Source organism: Chrysochloris asiatica, unplaced genomic scaffold (assembly GCF_000296735.1).
Source record: "Chrysochloris asiatica unplaced genomic scaffold, ChrAsi1.0 scaffold00029, whole genome shotgun sequence".
Classification (NCBI taxonomy): Eukaryota; Metazoa; Chordata; class Mammalia; order Afrosoricida; family Chrysochloridae; genus Chrysochloris; species Chrysochloris asiatica.
This window is the reverse complement of record NW_006408547.1, coordinates 23,736,588-23,750,859: the sequence shown is the minus strand read 5'-3', so window position 1 is coordinate 23,750,859 and position 14,272 is coordinate 23,736,588. Positions and strand designations below refer to the sequence as shown.

The 14,272-nt window shown below is 43.4% G+C and overlaps 1 protein-coding gene across 1 annotated transcript in view; it reads right to left on the bottom strand.

The window, feature by feature from the left end:
- Window positions 1–14,272, bottom strand: part of LAMP1 (lysosomal-associated membrane protein 1) — an 18,078-nt gene continuing 3,806 nt past the window's right edge. The window contains exons 2-9 of the mRNA XM_006851520.1: window positions 10,618–10,733; window positions 6,560–6,776; window positions 6,285–6,443; window positions 3,338–3,531; window positions 2,358–2,483; window positions 1,438–1,504; window positions 1,186–1,356; window positions 1–140 (exon numbers count right to left, since the gene is read on the bottom strand). Of these exons, the coding sequence (XP_006851583.1) occupies window positions 1–140; window positions 1,186–1,356; window positions 1,438–1,504; window positions 2,358–2,483; window positions 3,338–3,531; window positions 6,285–6,443; window positions 6,560–6,776; window positions 10,618–10,733 (1,190 nt within the window). The remainder of the gene's footprint in view (window positions 141–1,185; window positions 1,357–1,437; window positions 1,505–2,357; window positions 2,484–3,337; window positions 3,532–6,284; window positions 6,444–6,559; window positions 6,777–10,617; window positions 10,734–14,272) is intronic.

Genomic DNA, 14,272 nt, shown 5'->3' with positions numbered 1-14,272 from the left:
CTAAATTGTCTGATACCCCGCGTGACTTCTCTTCCTGCCAATGAGATAAGCAATGAGGACAATGAGGACGAGGCCTGCAAGGGCGCCCCCTACAGCGATGGGGATCAGCATGTTGTTTTCATCCAGCTGACATTCCTCCACTGAAAAGGAAAACAAGAATCACACGGTCACAGCGTGCTTACACCAGGCACAGCTTATAAATAGGTCTGTCCCGCTTCTCCGCCTCTTCCCACACTCCAACAGGAAAGAAAATTAACCCCAAGTGGGAGAGTCCAAGTTTCCAAGTCTCTAGAAGAGAAAAGAGCTTTCTGCAAGGCTATGCAATTATGGAAAAGTAGGGTCCCACAAAGAAGCCCTAGTTGAGAGCTCAGCTGCATTTGAACTCAGCACCGGGTCCCTCTGCAGGAGGCAAGGCCTGGCCAATCTGCTCCTGGAGACAGAGCGGCTTTGGGAAGCCTCGGGGGGAGGGGTCGTCCTCCTGGGTCACATGAAACGGACTCAAGATCATGTCACAAGAGTACCGTGGGGCTTATTTGGAAGCAATTTTAAGACAATTGAAAACCCTGTCTTGAATTCATCTTTGAGATGTTTCTGATCTTCCTTAAAATGTTTGATCCTTGTAAAAGAAACTGGTACAAAGCTTCTGCGATGTGGGAAGATGTCTGCTTGAGTTTCCTTTAAAACTTTAGTATTAGCCCAGACCTCGAGACTGTTTCTTTTCCATGGCACAAAAGACAAAAGGTATCCTTTTTAAAGACTAAGTGTGTTACAGAGAACGTGACCGCAAAGACACGTGTTTGGAATAAGACTGCATAAATGAACTGGAACCCTAGTAGCAATGCATTCTGACTTTCCCCGGTACATTCTTATATGCAACCTGGACAGAGAGGAGAGCAGCAGTGACTTACTCTTCAACTGTGTCACGTACTCTTAACAGTTATAATAATGCTACCTCTTTCCAAAACAAGATAAACACAGGATTACAGATTTCCTCTATAAATCTTAGACTGGGAAAAGAAAAGCCACGCTTCAAAGAGAAAAGGAGAGTCCCCACCCCAACCCTTCTCTCCCGGTATAGACGCTATCAAATATCCAAAACACAACCACGGAATGTCAGAGCTAGAAAGAGTCTGAACCGCTTCAATTCCTACCATCACTGCGAACACTGCACTCAAGGTTACCTACCGGATCCAAATTCATTGCCTTCCACTTTGAAAGCCTGGACCCACACATTGAAGACGTTGACTGAAAATGTCTTTGTGACTTGGATGTTTTCCTCAGCGTTACACCTGTACGAATTCCCAATAGTGGCCTGAAGTGCTCTCAGGGAATCGTTGGTAGCTTTAAAGACGGGATCTGCAAGTACATCGAAGAAGTCTGGTTATTCTAGAAAATCCTGGGTGGGGACGTGTGTTCATGGACGGGTGCAAACCTTACCTCTGGCATCAGGCAGAGTTGTATTTACATGGATTCCTCTCAGGAAAAACCGGCTAGCACTGGCATTCTTAAAGAGAAAGAGGAGATTCCAGAATCCAATTGACCAGATTCAGTTGTTAAGGGAGGGAGGGGAGCATCACACTTAAAAGGCCTTTGACCTTCTGTATTTCTTGCTTTAGGATGGCTTTACAAACTTTCCCATCTAAACAAGCATCGCATAAATCTGGAGAACACACATATTCAGATAAATATTACTAAACATTCTTTAGCCAAATCGCAAGACTCTTTGCTAAAATGGGGGCTGAAGGAGCGATCTTCTGAAAAATGAAGGCTTTCGGAAATGGCAGAGGGAAGCATCACCAGGAAAGTTAAAAGTACAGGACATCCAACTTGCTGCCCACTTGGTTACATAGCGCCATTTCTATTCCTCACACTTTTCTTCTGGTAACTTTGTAGGACTCTTCCCAGGCGGGCACAGAGTAATGGAGACTGAACGCTCAGGGCAGAGGACGGGGAGAGACCGTGGACTGTCCACTAGACTAGTTCAAGTGAGCCCAGCAGCTGTGTGGCACATCGTAGCACTCGTTAAATGCTGAATAAAAAAACGATGGCCCTTGTTAACAAAAACGAGAAAGGGACGCGGAGGAAGCAAAAAGGGCCTTCACAAAGGGCCAACTGAAAGAAAAACAAAAAGGGAGCAACTGTCTTTTCCTCCTGTGCCCAGCCCTGGCCTCCACTGCCACCGCCACGCTGCAGCCCTGGCTTGCTGAAGGAGCAAGATAAGAATGCTGCCAGGCACTGTGTTGTTTCATGAGGGAAAAAAGAAACTGCAGAAAGCAAATTATAGTAAAAGACATGCTAAGAACTCAAGGCAGGTTTGACAGCAAACTCCTCGAGTGTTAAAGGGCCGAGGCTCTCACCATTCCGAACGTGAAGCGGAGCAGGTTGATGCCTTCACCCCGCAGCTCCAGGGTCACCAGACGAGAGGAGCAGCTCCCACTGGCACTGGTCTTGTTCGGGTTGATGTTGAGCACCCTCGTCACGGTCTAGGTGAGCAAGGCAAGCAAGTGACCACTCCCCAAAATAAGAAAAACAACCCGAAAACAGCAACCTTCATTTTAACCAGAAGAGGAAAATATTAAAAGTCTATGCTACAGCAGCTTTCTGGGCCCCAAACACATTTTCTTACACCCCACCCCACTTTCCAATTAGGAGCTCTGGTAGTGTAGTGGTTATGGGTCAGGCTGCTGGCATCAAGGTCAGCAGTTGGAAACTACCAACTGTTCCGCAGGAGAAAGATGAGGCTTTCTGCTCCTGTAAAGATTTAGAGCTTCAGAAACCCTGTGCAGGGTTGATATGGATTGGAACCAACTCCGCAACACACCACAAACACCACGAGCACTTCCGATTGCTCCTTCCGGAATGATGTGCGACTGTATGAAAAGCGTCACCTCAGATCCTCCTCTCCCTTCACACACATTTTAATTCCTTGTAAGCTATGAACCACCACTAAAGAAGACAGGCTTATTTTAAAGAATTTAAAGAAAGAGTAAAGGAATAACGCAAATGTTTGTGAGGGAGGAGTTTCATTAACTGCAATGTTCATTCCAGACCATTTTTTTCTAAAGAGTACCAAATAATACATATTTTAGAGGATGGATGGACCTAACGGTATCGTCTTTGTCCCCATGTCCACCTATGATGCTTCAAAGAATAAATAGGTGTGCCTGACTGTGTCCCAACACAATTAATTTACAAAAACAGGCATGCTGGTTCCATTTCTCTAGGTCTCATATCATAACAGGCTGTGTTATCAAGCTCAATTCCTGATACTAATTTATAGAACACGCGACTCTCTGATGGACACAGAGAGAGGTCCCCAGGCCATCTCTTTACGTACCGCGTTGTCACTCTTCTCGTACGTCATGTTCAGCTGCACCGCCATCCTTGCAAGCAGGCAGGTTCCGTTGCTGCCACTCACGTTGTAATTAGACACCGAGGGGTTTTCTGGTACTGGAGAAGGCGAAGGAGTTGTAGGCTTTGGACTTGGGGCTGCTGTTGTTGGGGAGATGTAGTCTTGCTTACAGTGTGTCTCTAGGGGAACAGCAGAAATGAATCACTGGGTTCACAGGAAGGAAATTCAAAACCTAGAATCTTACAGCTATCAATCTTCATAAGAAGATCCAGACTCGGAACTTAAAACAGACATCACTCTTGGAACTCACTGCAGATGCTTGCAGACTCTCAATAAAGTCCTACAGAAAGAAAATGATGAACTATTTACTCAATTCTCCCCAAAGACGGAACACCACAAATAGCTTTCTCAACGTATGGGGCCAAAGTTCAATCGTCACATATGACAGGCGCCGCTGGGCATTAGGGTACGAGTGCCCCAGAGAATCCTTTGGGAAGGATTACAGAGCAGCAGGGAAGAATTCTCCAAGCACCGTCCATACACTGGTCTCCGTAATTCTGCAGCCATATGACAACTCTAACGGGAGGTCCTCCTCAGTGGACCCGGCCAGGCCCACAGCACCACCTTCCTCCGTGGCTGAACTAGCGTTTACCATTCTATCTGCTTCTGCACGGTAAACCTGAGCACTCTGGAGGCCAGGAAGAATAGTGTGAACTCTCTCCCAAAGGAACTCAAGTCGGAAGGTTGAGCTGTGGGAACAGTCAGCCATTTAAAATGAGGATGGAATCTGACCGACTATTACAAGCTCTTATCATGTGCCGCATACTGTGCTGGAAACGATGACCAAGAGAGGAGCAGAGCAGCGGAGGACCCTAGTCTAGTAGAACACACAGACATCAAATACACAAAACACAATCCTGTTATGGAGAAAAGGGGGCCTGGGGACAGCAGCTGAGGAGGTCCCCCTGCAGGATGGAGTCAGGCAGCCCTGTCTGAAGACGTGGTATGTGAGCTGAGACTAAGAGACGAATGGGAACTAGACCATGGTTAGGAGTGGGAGTGGGAAGGGTACAATCTCATTTTGGGAGAAGGCACACTGTGTGTGTGAAGTCTGTGAAGATCCTGAAATAGGGGAGACTCAGTACAATCTAGGCTGCAGTGCAACAAGACCAGGGCAGAGTGGTGGGGTGCAAGGGCCTTATTTGCTCAGTAAACATCTCATCAACACCCTCACGGACAAGTGAAGGAGTCCGAATTAAGACTCTGGTACTCAGAATTGCTTGCAACAAAACTTTGTATTTAAAATTAAGACATACTGATCCAAAAGGAGAAAAATAACAGACCATTTTCCATATGGGAATAGACAGATTTTAGATGTGGATAGACAGACAGATGTAGACCTTTGGTGTAGTGCTGCAGGAGCTACGAACACCAAGGTTGGCAGTTCAAAGCCACCAGCCGCTCCTTGGAAACCCTATACAGGGTGGCCATGAGTCGAAACCAAGTCAACAGCAGCACGTAATTACAAACACAAACACATGTTATTAAGTGCCTTTGAGTCGGTATGAATATATGTGTGTGTGCCCTTTATAACAGACCATTATTATGTTTCTAAAAATAAGATACAGCACCATTAACCTCAGAATTAAGGTCCTTATATTACCAACATGCTCCTGTGGACATTCATAAAGTTTATAATGATAGTCATTCAATTTCTGTCATATCAACATTTTCATACGCTGATGGAAAAGTTACTCCAAAATACGAGGGGACTTAAAAGAAAAAAAAAAGTCCCTTAGTTTTCGATCCCATTTTCCATGAACTTTTTGAAGCTTCTTGTAGCCTATGGAGGGAGAGGTCCTCTAGGAGCCTGCTGTGAGTAACTTTACTGATCACATCTTTAATTCTTACTCAAAGCTAAAAATGAAGTTTTATTTTAACTCTATCCATTTGCAATCCCTGCTCTCACATTATAAGACAGGAAACTTTACCACTGTAATATATATGCTACTAAGTGTGCTATCTGAAAAATTCAACTCACTTAGGATCATTTTACACAATTTACTCTTACAAAGTAAAATCACTTTCCAGACATAAAATACATAAAGATGTGCGCCACACACCCCCAAAAAGTCTCACTGAATAAATGTATCAGACTCAGTGAAGCGAACTTGAATCTCAGTTTAATGGCACTGTGACAGGGACCAGTAAGCTGAAGTCCTTCAGGGGAGAAGTCAAAACCTATGATGTGCTGACAAATACTGTTCGCTTTTTACCCTTGGACTATCCTATAAGCTGAAGTTACAATCAGTCATACTCACACTAAGTGTGCAAAATCATATCACAATTAAAAAGTGAAAACACACCAGACGCCAAATTCTGGTGTAAATGACCACACAGTACGAGACGGTAAATAAAACAAAGTTTTGCTAGTAGGGTTCCCGTTCACACAGCACAAGCTTCTTCCAAAACGTTTTTAAAAGTCTGCAGTCAGTGGGGACCCCTGTCCGATTCCAGAGTCCCCGCTCTTAACCCCCAGAGGAAGCCAGGATAAACATCTGCGTGACCAGCTGTAGGTAGACCATCACCTTGTCAGAAAGAAACAGGACCGCCTGGCCCTTCCTGCCCCGTCCCTAGCCCTGCCTGAGGCGGGCCTGGGAGCAGACTGAGCCTTTGTGTCCTTAAAGAGACCCTGTGAGTCTGATCTCATCAGCCCTGCGACCACGGCAGACACAGAGCTGCTTTCAAGTGCTTTGCCCTCTTATCCAGTTTCCATCAAGATGCATCCACCACCGCCTGCCGAGATCATTACTTCTGAAAATCGGCAGCTACACGCCCCTTCAGAGAGCATTTGACTCAAGGCACTGGGGTCAACAGAGGTCATTCAGACTGACTACGATCACACAGATGGCACCACCAGGCTGAGTCTTACCTTCCTTGCTGAAGTTACCGTGAGACAGGAAGGCCTGGATGGTGGCATTGTGAAGAGTGACCGTCACGTTGCTCATGTGTATCTGGGTGTGGCTCACACACCTGTATTTTTTATCTAGGTCTGCCACGATGTCACTGGTGGAGTTCACAGTCTGGATTCCTGTAAAATATGAGGAATGAACACTATTTACAATACACTTCGTTCAAAGTCATTTTACACAATCTTCCCCAACCCAGCCCCTCACGACTGTCGATGTGGATTCGTCTGGTTCTTACCTGTGGAGCTTGCACTGGGGAAGGCTTTTGTGTCTGACATGTTATAAGCAAAACTTAGCGTCTGAACACTGTAACGTGTGGCATTCTTTGTAAATTGTAGTGTCAGTGTATGTCCGCTTCCGAAAGCAATGGCAAGACGCGACTCAGAAGCATTCTCTTTACCACAGAAGCTGCTATTCAGTACTGTCGCGTTAGGTGGCAGGTCAAGGGTCGCATTCTAGAACACAGTTACAATAAAATTCAGTTAGAATATAATTACTAAAGGAATTCAGAAATACCAACAGAAAGAATCTGATATAAATTGAGATTTTTTAGTTTCACCCCAAATAGCACTGCAAAGGTATTTAATATTAAACATAATAGTCACTGAATTATACACAAAGATTAATGAAATACATTGCTGCATATATTTATGAAAGTTTCTTCAAAACAAAGTCAGTATTATATATCCATAATATTAAAATTACTCAAATGTAAGATAAAGTAGTTTTCAATGAATCATAATTAAAAATTCTCTGAAAATGTTAATTTGTAACTAAATTAAAATGGAAGTTTCTTGTCAATTTACATTATTGTACATTTGTACTTAAATTAAAAACAACTATGATTATCCTTTGCTATATAAAGTTTTGTTGAAAAATGTCTCTTTCAGCAAAGAGAACAGAGATGTTCTTTGCCCACCTATTAGAATTACTCATATATACAAAACCACCAGAAAACGACCCAATATCCATTGAAAGGACCTGAATGTTTAAATGAATTGCAGTTTACTAGTAAACTAACACCGTCCTCGAAGCCCTGATGGCAACATGTCTGTAGTTCGAATCCACCCAACTGCTCCCTGGGAGAAAGAGGAGATTTTCCATTCCTGTAAAGATTTACAGTCTCTGAAGCCCTCGACAGGTTTGCTAAGTCGGAGTCGAGTCTACGGCACACCACAACCACACAGTCCTTAAAAAAGCACAATGGCACATAGAACAACGGGCTGATAAAGACGGTCCTGTGAAAACAGTGCAGCATTTAACGGCGCCTGTATGACCAATCCGGGTAACACAATGAACATACTAAAACACGCTGAATCCAGAACCAAATCCACAAAAAAGTGAAGTACAAAACGAGGGACTAGCACAGACACAGAATTTCCAAATGGCAAGGAAGTCAAATAGATTTCAAGATACAAAACACTGTTTCAAATAGGAAAAAAAATTAAGAAATTACAGGGGAACCGCAAAGAAATTTAATACGCCTGCAGATCAAAACTTAAAAAAAAAAAAAAAAAGGAGGAAAATCAGAAAGCTCTGGTATATATTAACGTAACAGATACGACAATAAAAGGAAAACCAACAAACAAAAGGAATTCAGTATAGAAAATGATGTGGAACAAAGAATCCAGAAGCACCGCAAAAAACCCAGCAAAATAACAGCAATCAATTCGTACCTATCGAGACTTACATGGAACATAAGTGGATTCAATGCACCAGTCTAGAGACAGACAGAGCAGAACTGATAAAAAACAGGATCCTTCAATATGCTGTTGACAAGAGACACATTAAAAATGTGGAGACAGCCTAAATGTTGATTATTAGAAGAATGGTTAAACAAACTTTGGTACCTACACACAACAGACTACTACACAACGCTGAAGAACAATGATGAATAGGCAGCGAAACCCCTCACAAAACGGATGAACCTGGAGGACATTATGCTAAGTGAAATGAGTCCATCACAAAAGAGACCATTCACTGGCTACAGGTAGACACGTGTTACCGAGTGCCAGGGAGCAATACAAGAGTTAAAGTGAACAAAGGGGGAAAGACTGTTAACTGCTCCTATGTGAAGGAGACAGCAGTCAGCATAATGAAGCAAAGCACGTGATTTCCTGACTGTAAAACTGACGCTCTGCTCTGCAAACCTTCACTCAATCCACTCAGAAGAGTTTTAAAAAGCAAACAAACTGAAGCACAAAATTTGAAATGCTTGGGCATGTCTGTATAACTTAAGAAGCTTTTATGCCACAAGCTCTCCCAGTTCCTTCTATTGAATAGAAACCACAAACACACACACAGTAGCAAGGCTGGTGCGGCTAGTAGTAAGTCCAGGATCACTATGGGTCAGAACCGACTGGACGGCACTTAACAAACAAGAACCTCAGAAGAAAGTCCTGGTCTACTTCACAAAAATCAGCCACTGAAAATCGTATGAAGCTCAACGCTACTCAGTAGTTTCATACATGGAATAAACACATGGAATAAACACATGGAATAAACACATGGAATAAACACATGGAATAACCACGAGCTTAAGTCAATTTGATAGCAACTGGTTAATTACTGTCTAAATTCAACAGATCAGAAAAGCTACATTACAATAGCAAAAAGAGAGGAAACCTAAATACCTGTCAATGGAAGAACAGATAAATGCGGCACACACAATGGAATACCATGAAATATTAAAAGAATAACAATGAGTCTGCAAAACACCTCATAGCACGGATGGACCTGAAAGATGATCAATCACCTGTATGAGATCACCATTATAAAAAGTCAAGAAAAGGTTTTCACACTAGAAGGTTACCAGGGAAGCAAAGGTAAACTGGTAACCAGAGGGTAGATACAGACTAACTTAGGTGAAGGACAAAGTACAATCTAGTATGAGGGAGGGCAGCCAAAAACAATGGAGGCAGCGGAAGACACTAGCAAGAGGGCAAGACAACCGAAAGACGGCTGGTCCATACCGAGTCCTGGAAGGGTGTAGGCGGAAGACGGGAGTACACCCAGGTCTGACAGAGCATAGCTGCACACGTGTGTTTCTATTTACAGAAACTATAGACAAGAACGTAGCTGAGCACGGGGAGATGAGGAGAGGGCAAGGCTGCTACAACCGAATCCACAGAGACAAGGTCCCACATCCCATTTCGGTGAGTAGCGCCCATTTAATGTGAGCCTGTGATTGGAGTCTGGAGGGGAGGAGTGAGGAAAATCAGGCTCAGGGACACAGTTACTCGGAAGGGCTAAAGGAGCACGTGACCCCCCGCCCCCATTCTCCACGACCAGCAGGATGCCCGCCTGCCACTACCAACTGCTCTGAAAAGGATCGCATTAGAAAGGCCTGGATAGAGTGAAAGAAAAATACTGAACTAAACTCAAAAGCATAAAAGACCAGGCTTACCGGTTGGACAGAGATGGGAGGACAGAGTCTGGTGGACCCCCAAGACTCCGGCCCTTAGCCACTCCCTTCAGGTCTGGAACTGAACTTACCCCCACAGCTCAATTTTCAGTCAAACAACAGACTGCTCTAGAAAGGACCTCCATACACTTAAATAGTCAACCATCTGAGATCAAAAGGGCAGCATTTACCCAAAGACAACAGTTCAGGAGGCACAGGGAGGACGTGGGATAGTGATGGTAACAACAACAACAACTTGTAAAACAACAACATCTAGGAACTGCTGAATGAAAATGGATTTGCTCTACAGACCTTCCCCCAATCCAAGGTCAAAAGCTTACAGAAGAAAACAACAAAGTCCACAGGTTTTTCACTGGCCATTGAGAAGAGTAATCTTAAACTGACCAGCTAACGAAAGGAGCGTGGTTTTAACAGATTATGGTTAACAGAATCACATATACTGTGATAATAAAAAATAACTATAAAGGTAACTAGAAAAATGCTCCCGATAAAACAGTGAAAAGCAGAACACACATTGTTCTGTACATTATGACTACATCTACATGATATAAAATAGTGGATGTCACAGATGAGGAGTCCTGCAGTGGCGCTGCGGGTTAATGCACTGGACAGCAAGGCTGGTTTGAACAATAAGGTCAATGGTTCAAGCCCACCAGCTGCTCCACAGAAACCCTGCACAAGGTCGCTATGAGTCAGAACTGACTCGACAGCACTCAACAATATTTATGAGCCTAAAAAGAATATGTAGCATGCATGATAAGAACCGTGTTGCAGTTGGATTACTTTTGAAAGATTTAATTTTTAAAGAATCTGTCTGTCTCTCTGGCACACACACATACACAGAGTCAAAGCATGAACCACCCTGGTCTTACCTTAAAACCACTCTTGGTCTCATAGTTTATGAAGAAGGTAGCTGAGAAGCTGGCCATTATGCAAGCTGTTCCGTTGAATTCTACCACAAACTCTGAAGATTTATGCGTGAGGCCTGCTATTTCCGGGAAAGACAAAACAGTCAAATAAACATCTTTGTGAAAATAAACAGGGCATTTCTGTTTTCTACAGCTTGTAGCACTAGTGAGTTTTATGAGAAGATTCCACCTTGTTTCTCAGATCACTACAGAAGGGGACAAGTGGTACAATTCTGAAAATCTCATCCATGAACCCATCTGACCCACCTCGTCAGCTTGTCAAACTGGCCCACAGCTACGTCCTGCTTTACTTCAGAGTTGTTGTTGTTAAGTGCCGTCGAGTTGGTTCTGACCCTTAGTGACCCTGTACAGGGTGTCTGAGGCTGTAAATCTTTATGGGAACAGAAAGCCTCATCTTTCTCCCGCGGAGTGGCTGGTAGTTTCAAACTGCTGACCTTAAGGTTCGCAACCCGATTAGTAACCACTCTGCTTACTTCAGAGCACTCATCTGGAAATCTCGGATCAGATTTCTGAGTCTTTACTAGACAAAGGAAGTCCTCAGGTGGCGCTGTGTGTTAATACGCTAGACTGCAAAGTCGGTTTGAACCCCAAAGTCGCAAGTTCAAGCTTGCCAGCCGCTCCTTGGAAACCCTATACAGGGTCGCTATGGGTCAGAACACACTCAATGGCAACTAACAACAACAACTAGATACATATCGCTCAATGATCCTCAAAGAAATTTACTATATGACTTGTGGGGGAATGAAAGACATAACTCAACCTTGCCCATTTCAAGGTAAAATAATATCTATTTTCTCAGAAATCACTGGGTTTGATGAGAAAGCTTTGTGGTCTTTAAAACTGCTACATTAAGTTTGATGTGTTTTGACTCTTAATGCTGTGATGAGGTGGAAAGAAACTCAACAGATCTGAGCTCTTTCTCCAGTTTCTGAAAGGTCTTCAAAAGTGGTGATTACATTTGATTTGATTTGCACTTAACTTGTGTGACCTTAGGCACATCACTTACCCTGCCAAGGCCCGTAAAGGGCAGAACAGAAACTCTCCTGGACTTTCTCTTTGAGTTTGTTCTTTGAGAAGTACTTCCTCTCTGCAGAAGGAATTCCTTGAGAGTCTTCACGGATTTCCTTATACCCCCAAGGTCCTGTGATTGTGATGATTCATAGCATATGCAAGCTCATCACTGAGTTGGTGGTGTTGGTGGTTCTGTGCTGTGGAGTCCGGTCCGACTCACAGCGACCCTGTACAGGGTTTCCAAGGCTGTAAATTTTTACAGGAGAAGAAAGCGTCTTTCTCCTGTGGAACAGCTGACAGTTTCAAACTGCTGACCTTGACGTTACAGCCCGATTTGTAACCACTATGCTACTATGGTAGACCAGTTAATTTTATAAACTGCTCATTTTATCACATCATTCTCTTACAGACCAGCAAAAGTGGTTTTGCTCATTCTAAAACCAAACATTTATCAACTAGCAGAGTTTAGCACAACTAGTCCAAAAATTAGGTGTCAGCATTTGGCCTTGGCAGCCATGAACATTTGCACATTTGGAATATGATCTGATTTGCTTACAAAAGTGCAAAATACAATTTAAGCACACTTTTGAGGGCGGCATACTGAAAACAGAGGACACTAGTAATTTTCTAAACCATTTAAAAACTTTCTACTGATTCCCAAAGCACTTCATTCATGAGGTAGCAAGCAGTGCCCACTAAAGTAACTTTTCAATCATACGATTTTTTTTTCATTTTGCAAATGGGATGAATTTTTAAAAGAAAACAAAGAGATACTGCTGATTTTTTTTTTTTTTTTTTAATAAGCTTTAGAAGCAATAGATAGACCCATCTTTATCCTGGAGAGGCCCCAAAATTTTGAATTAGTAAAGTGAGAAACTTATCCCCAAAAGCCAATTCTGGCCAAGAGAAAAATGTCTACAACATTCTAAGAGAAAGGTACTAGAAGTAGCTGTGTGTTGTGTCTGTCTTTTGAATTATTTTGTAAACAAACGTGGTAGTCAGTGAAAGAAACTGTCTTCCTACAATTAGTGAAGTGTCTCGGGTAATTTCACAGACGTGCAACCTCAACACAAGCATCTCCGGCTGTCAGCACCCCAGGCATCCTTCCCTCCCTCGGATGTCAGTGTGATCACTTCTCAAGGTCATATAAAGCACTAACTTGTGCTTATTCCTTCAGCATACTCCTGCTAACTGAAATGTGTATTCTTTAAAAACAAGTACAGCTGTGGGAAGAGATGTGCTTCTGAGTCAGAAGGCCTAGGTTCTAGACTTGGCTCTCTCACCATTTGACCTTGAACGAGCAGCAACCACCCAGCCTCAGTTTATGCAGCTGTAAAGCAGAAATCAGACTACAGACACCTCCGAGTGGTTTGGTGCATTGAGTGAGCCAGTGAATGCAAAGTACAAGAGGGCACTAGCACTTTAATGATTTTTGTTGTTAAGTACAGTGGAGTCATTCTGACTCATAGGGACCCCGTATAGGGTGTTTCCCAGGAGCCGCTAGTGAGCTTGAGCCGCCAACCTTGGGGTTCAAGCCACACTGCAGGCTAGCACATCAGCCCCCAGTGCCCCCCCCCCAGGCCTTCCTGTAACCGTAGGTTCTGTGCAGGCACATACAGACGGCAGTTCTCAACACACCTGTGAACCCACAGTGCTGGAGTACACATTCTATTCCATAAACACTTGTGCCAGGCACTGCTCCAAGCATTTGGCCGTTAATTTAGTTAGCATCCACAACCCTAACAGGTACACGGTTATTTTGATAGCTTCCTTTGACAAGTGTGGGAACTAAAACACAGGAAGTTACCGAACTTGCTCCAGATGGTACAACAAATGCTGTGGGGACAGAGCCAGATCTAGAACCTATACCTTCCGTGGCAGCAGCACATGCCCTTGGGTCCAAATCCTAGAAGGCTGGCTCCAGAGCCTGAGCTCTGACCTCCTCTCTCAAGCACTTTCTGAATGAAGGAGCAGGCTTTGGATTATGACACATTTGGTTTTGAAATGAGTTTGCCACCTGAAGGAAATAATCAATTTCTTTATAGAGAAAATAAGCTTTTTATGATGTTTGTTTTTGTTTCTTTAATCTGGTATTTTTCATAACTCATGACAAAAACAATCACCTATGATTTAAAGGAAGAAGGGTAAAAAAAAAAACCCCAAAATATGTGTATTTCTAAAAAGATGTATGCATATGTTTAGTTAAAAGCTTTACTCAAAATTGGACATTGCTTCAATATTTACTAGTACAAGTTGGGCTGTAAGTTGAGGAACAGAGGTACACATAAGAATACAGTCACAATACAATTCATGGAAGCTATCGTACAGCAGGGTCTGCTGAAGCAGAAAGAAATTCAAGAGTATATACATACTCTTAACACAGTTGTTGTTAAGTGCTGCCGAGTCAGTTCTGATTATAGAGTTCTCAAAGGAGCTCTGGTAGCGTAGTGGTTACGAATCCGGCTGTGAACCACAAGGTCAGCAGTTCGAAACTACCTGCTGCTCCACGGGAGAAAGATGAGGCTTTCTGCTCCCGTAAAGATTTACAGCCTCGGAAACCCTGTTCAGGGTCGCTGTGAGTTGTAAC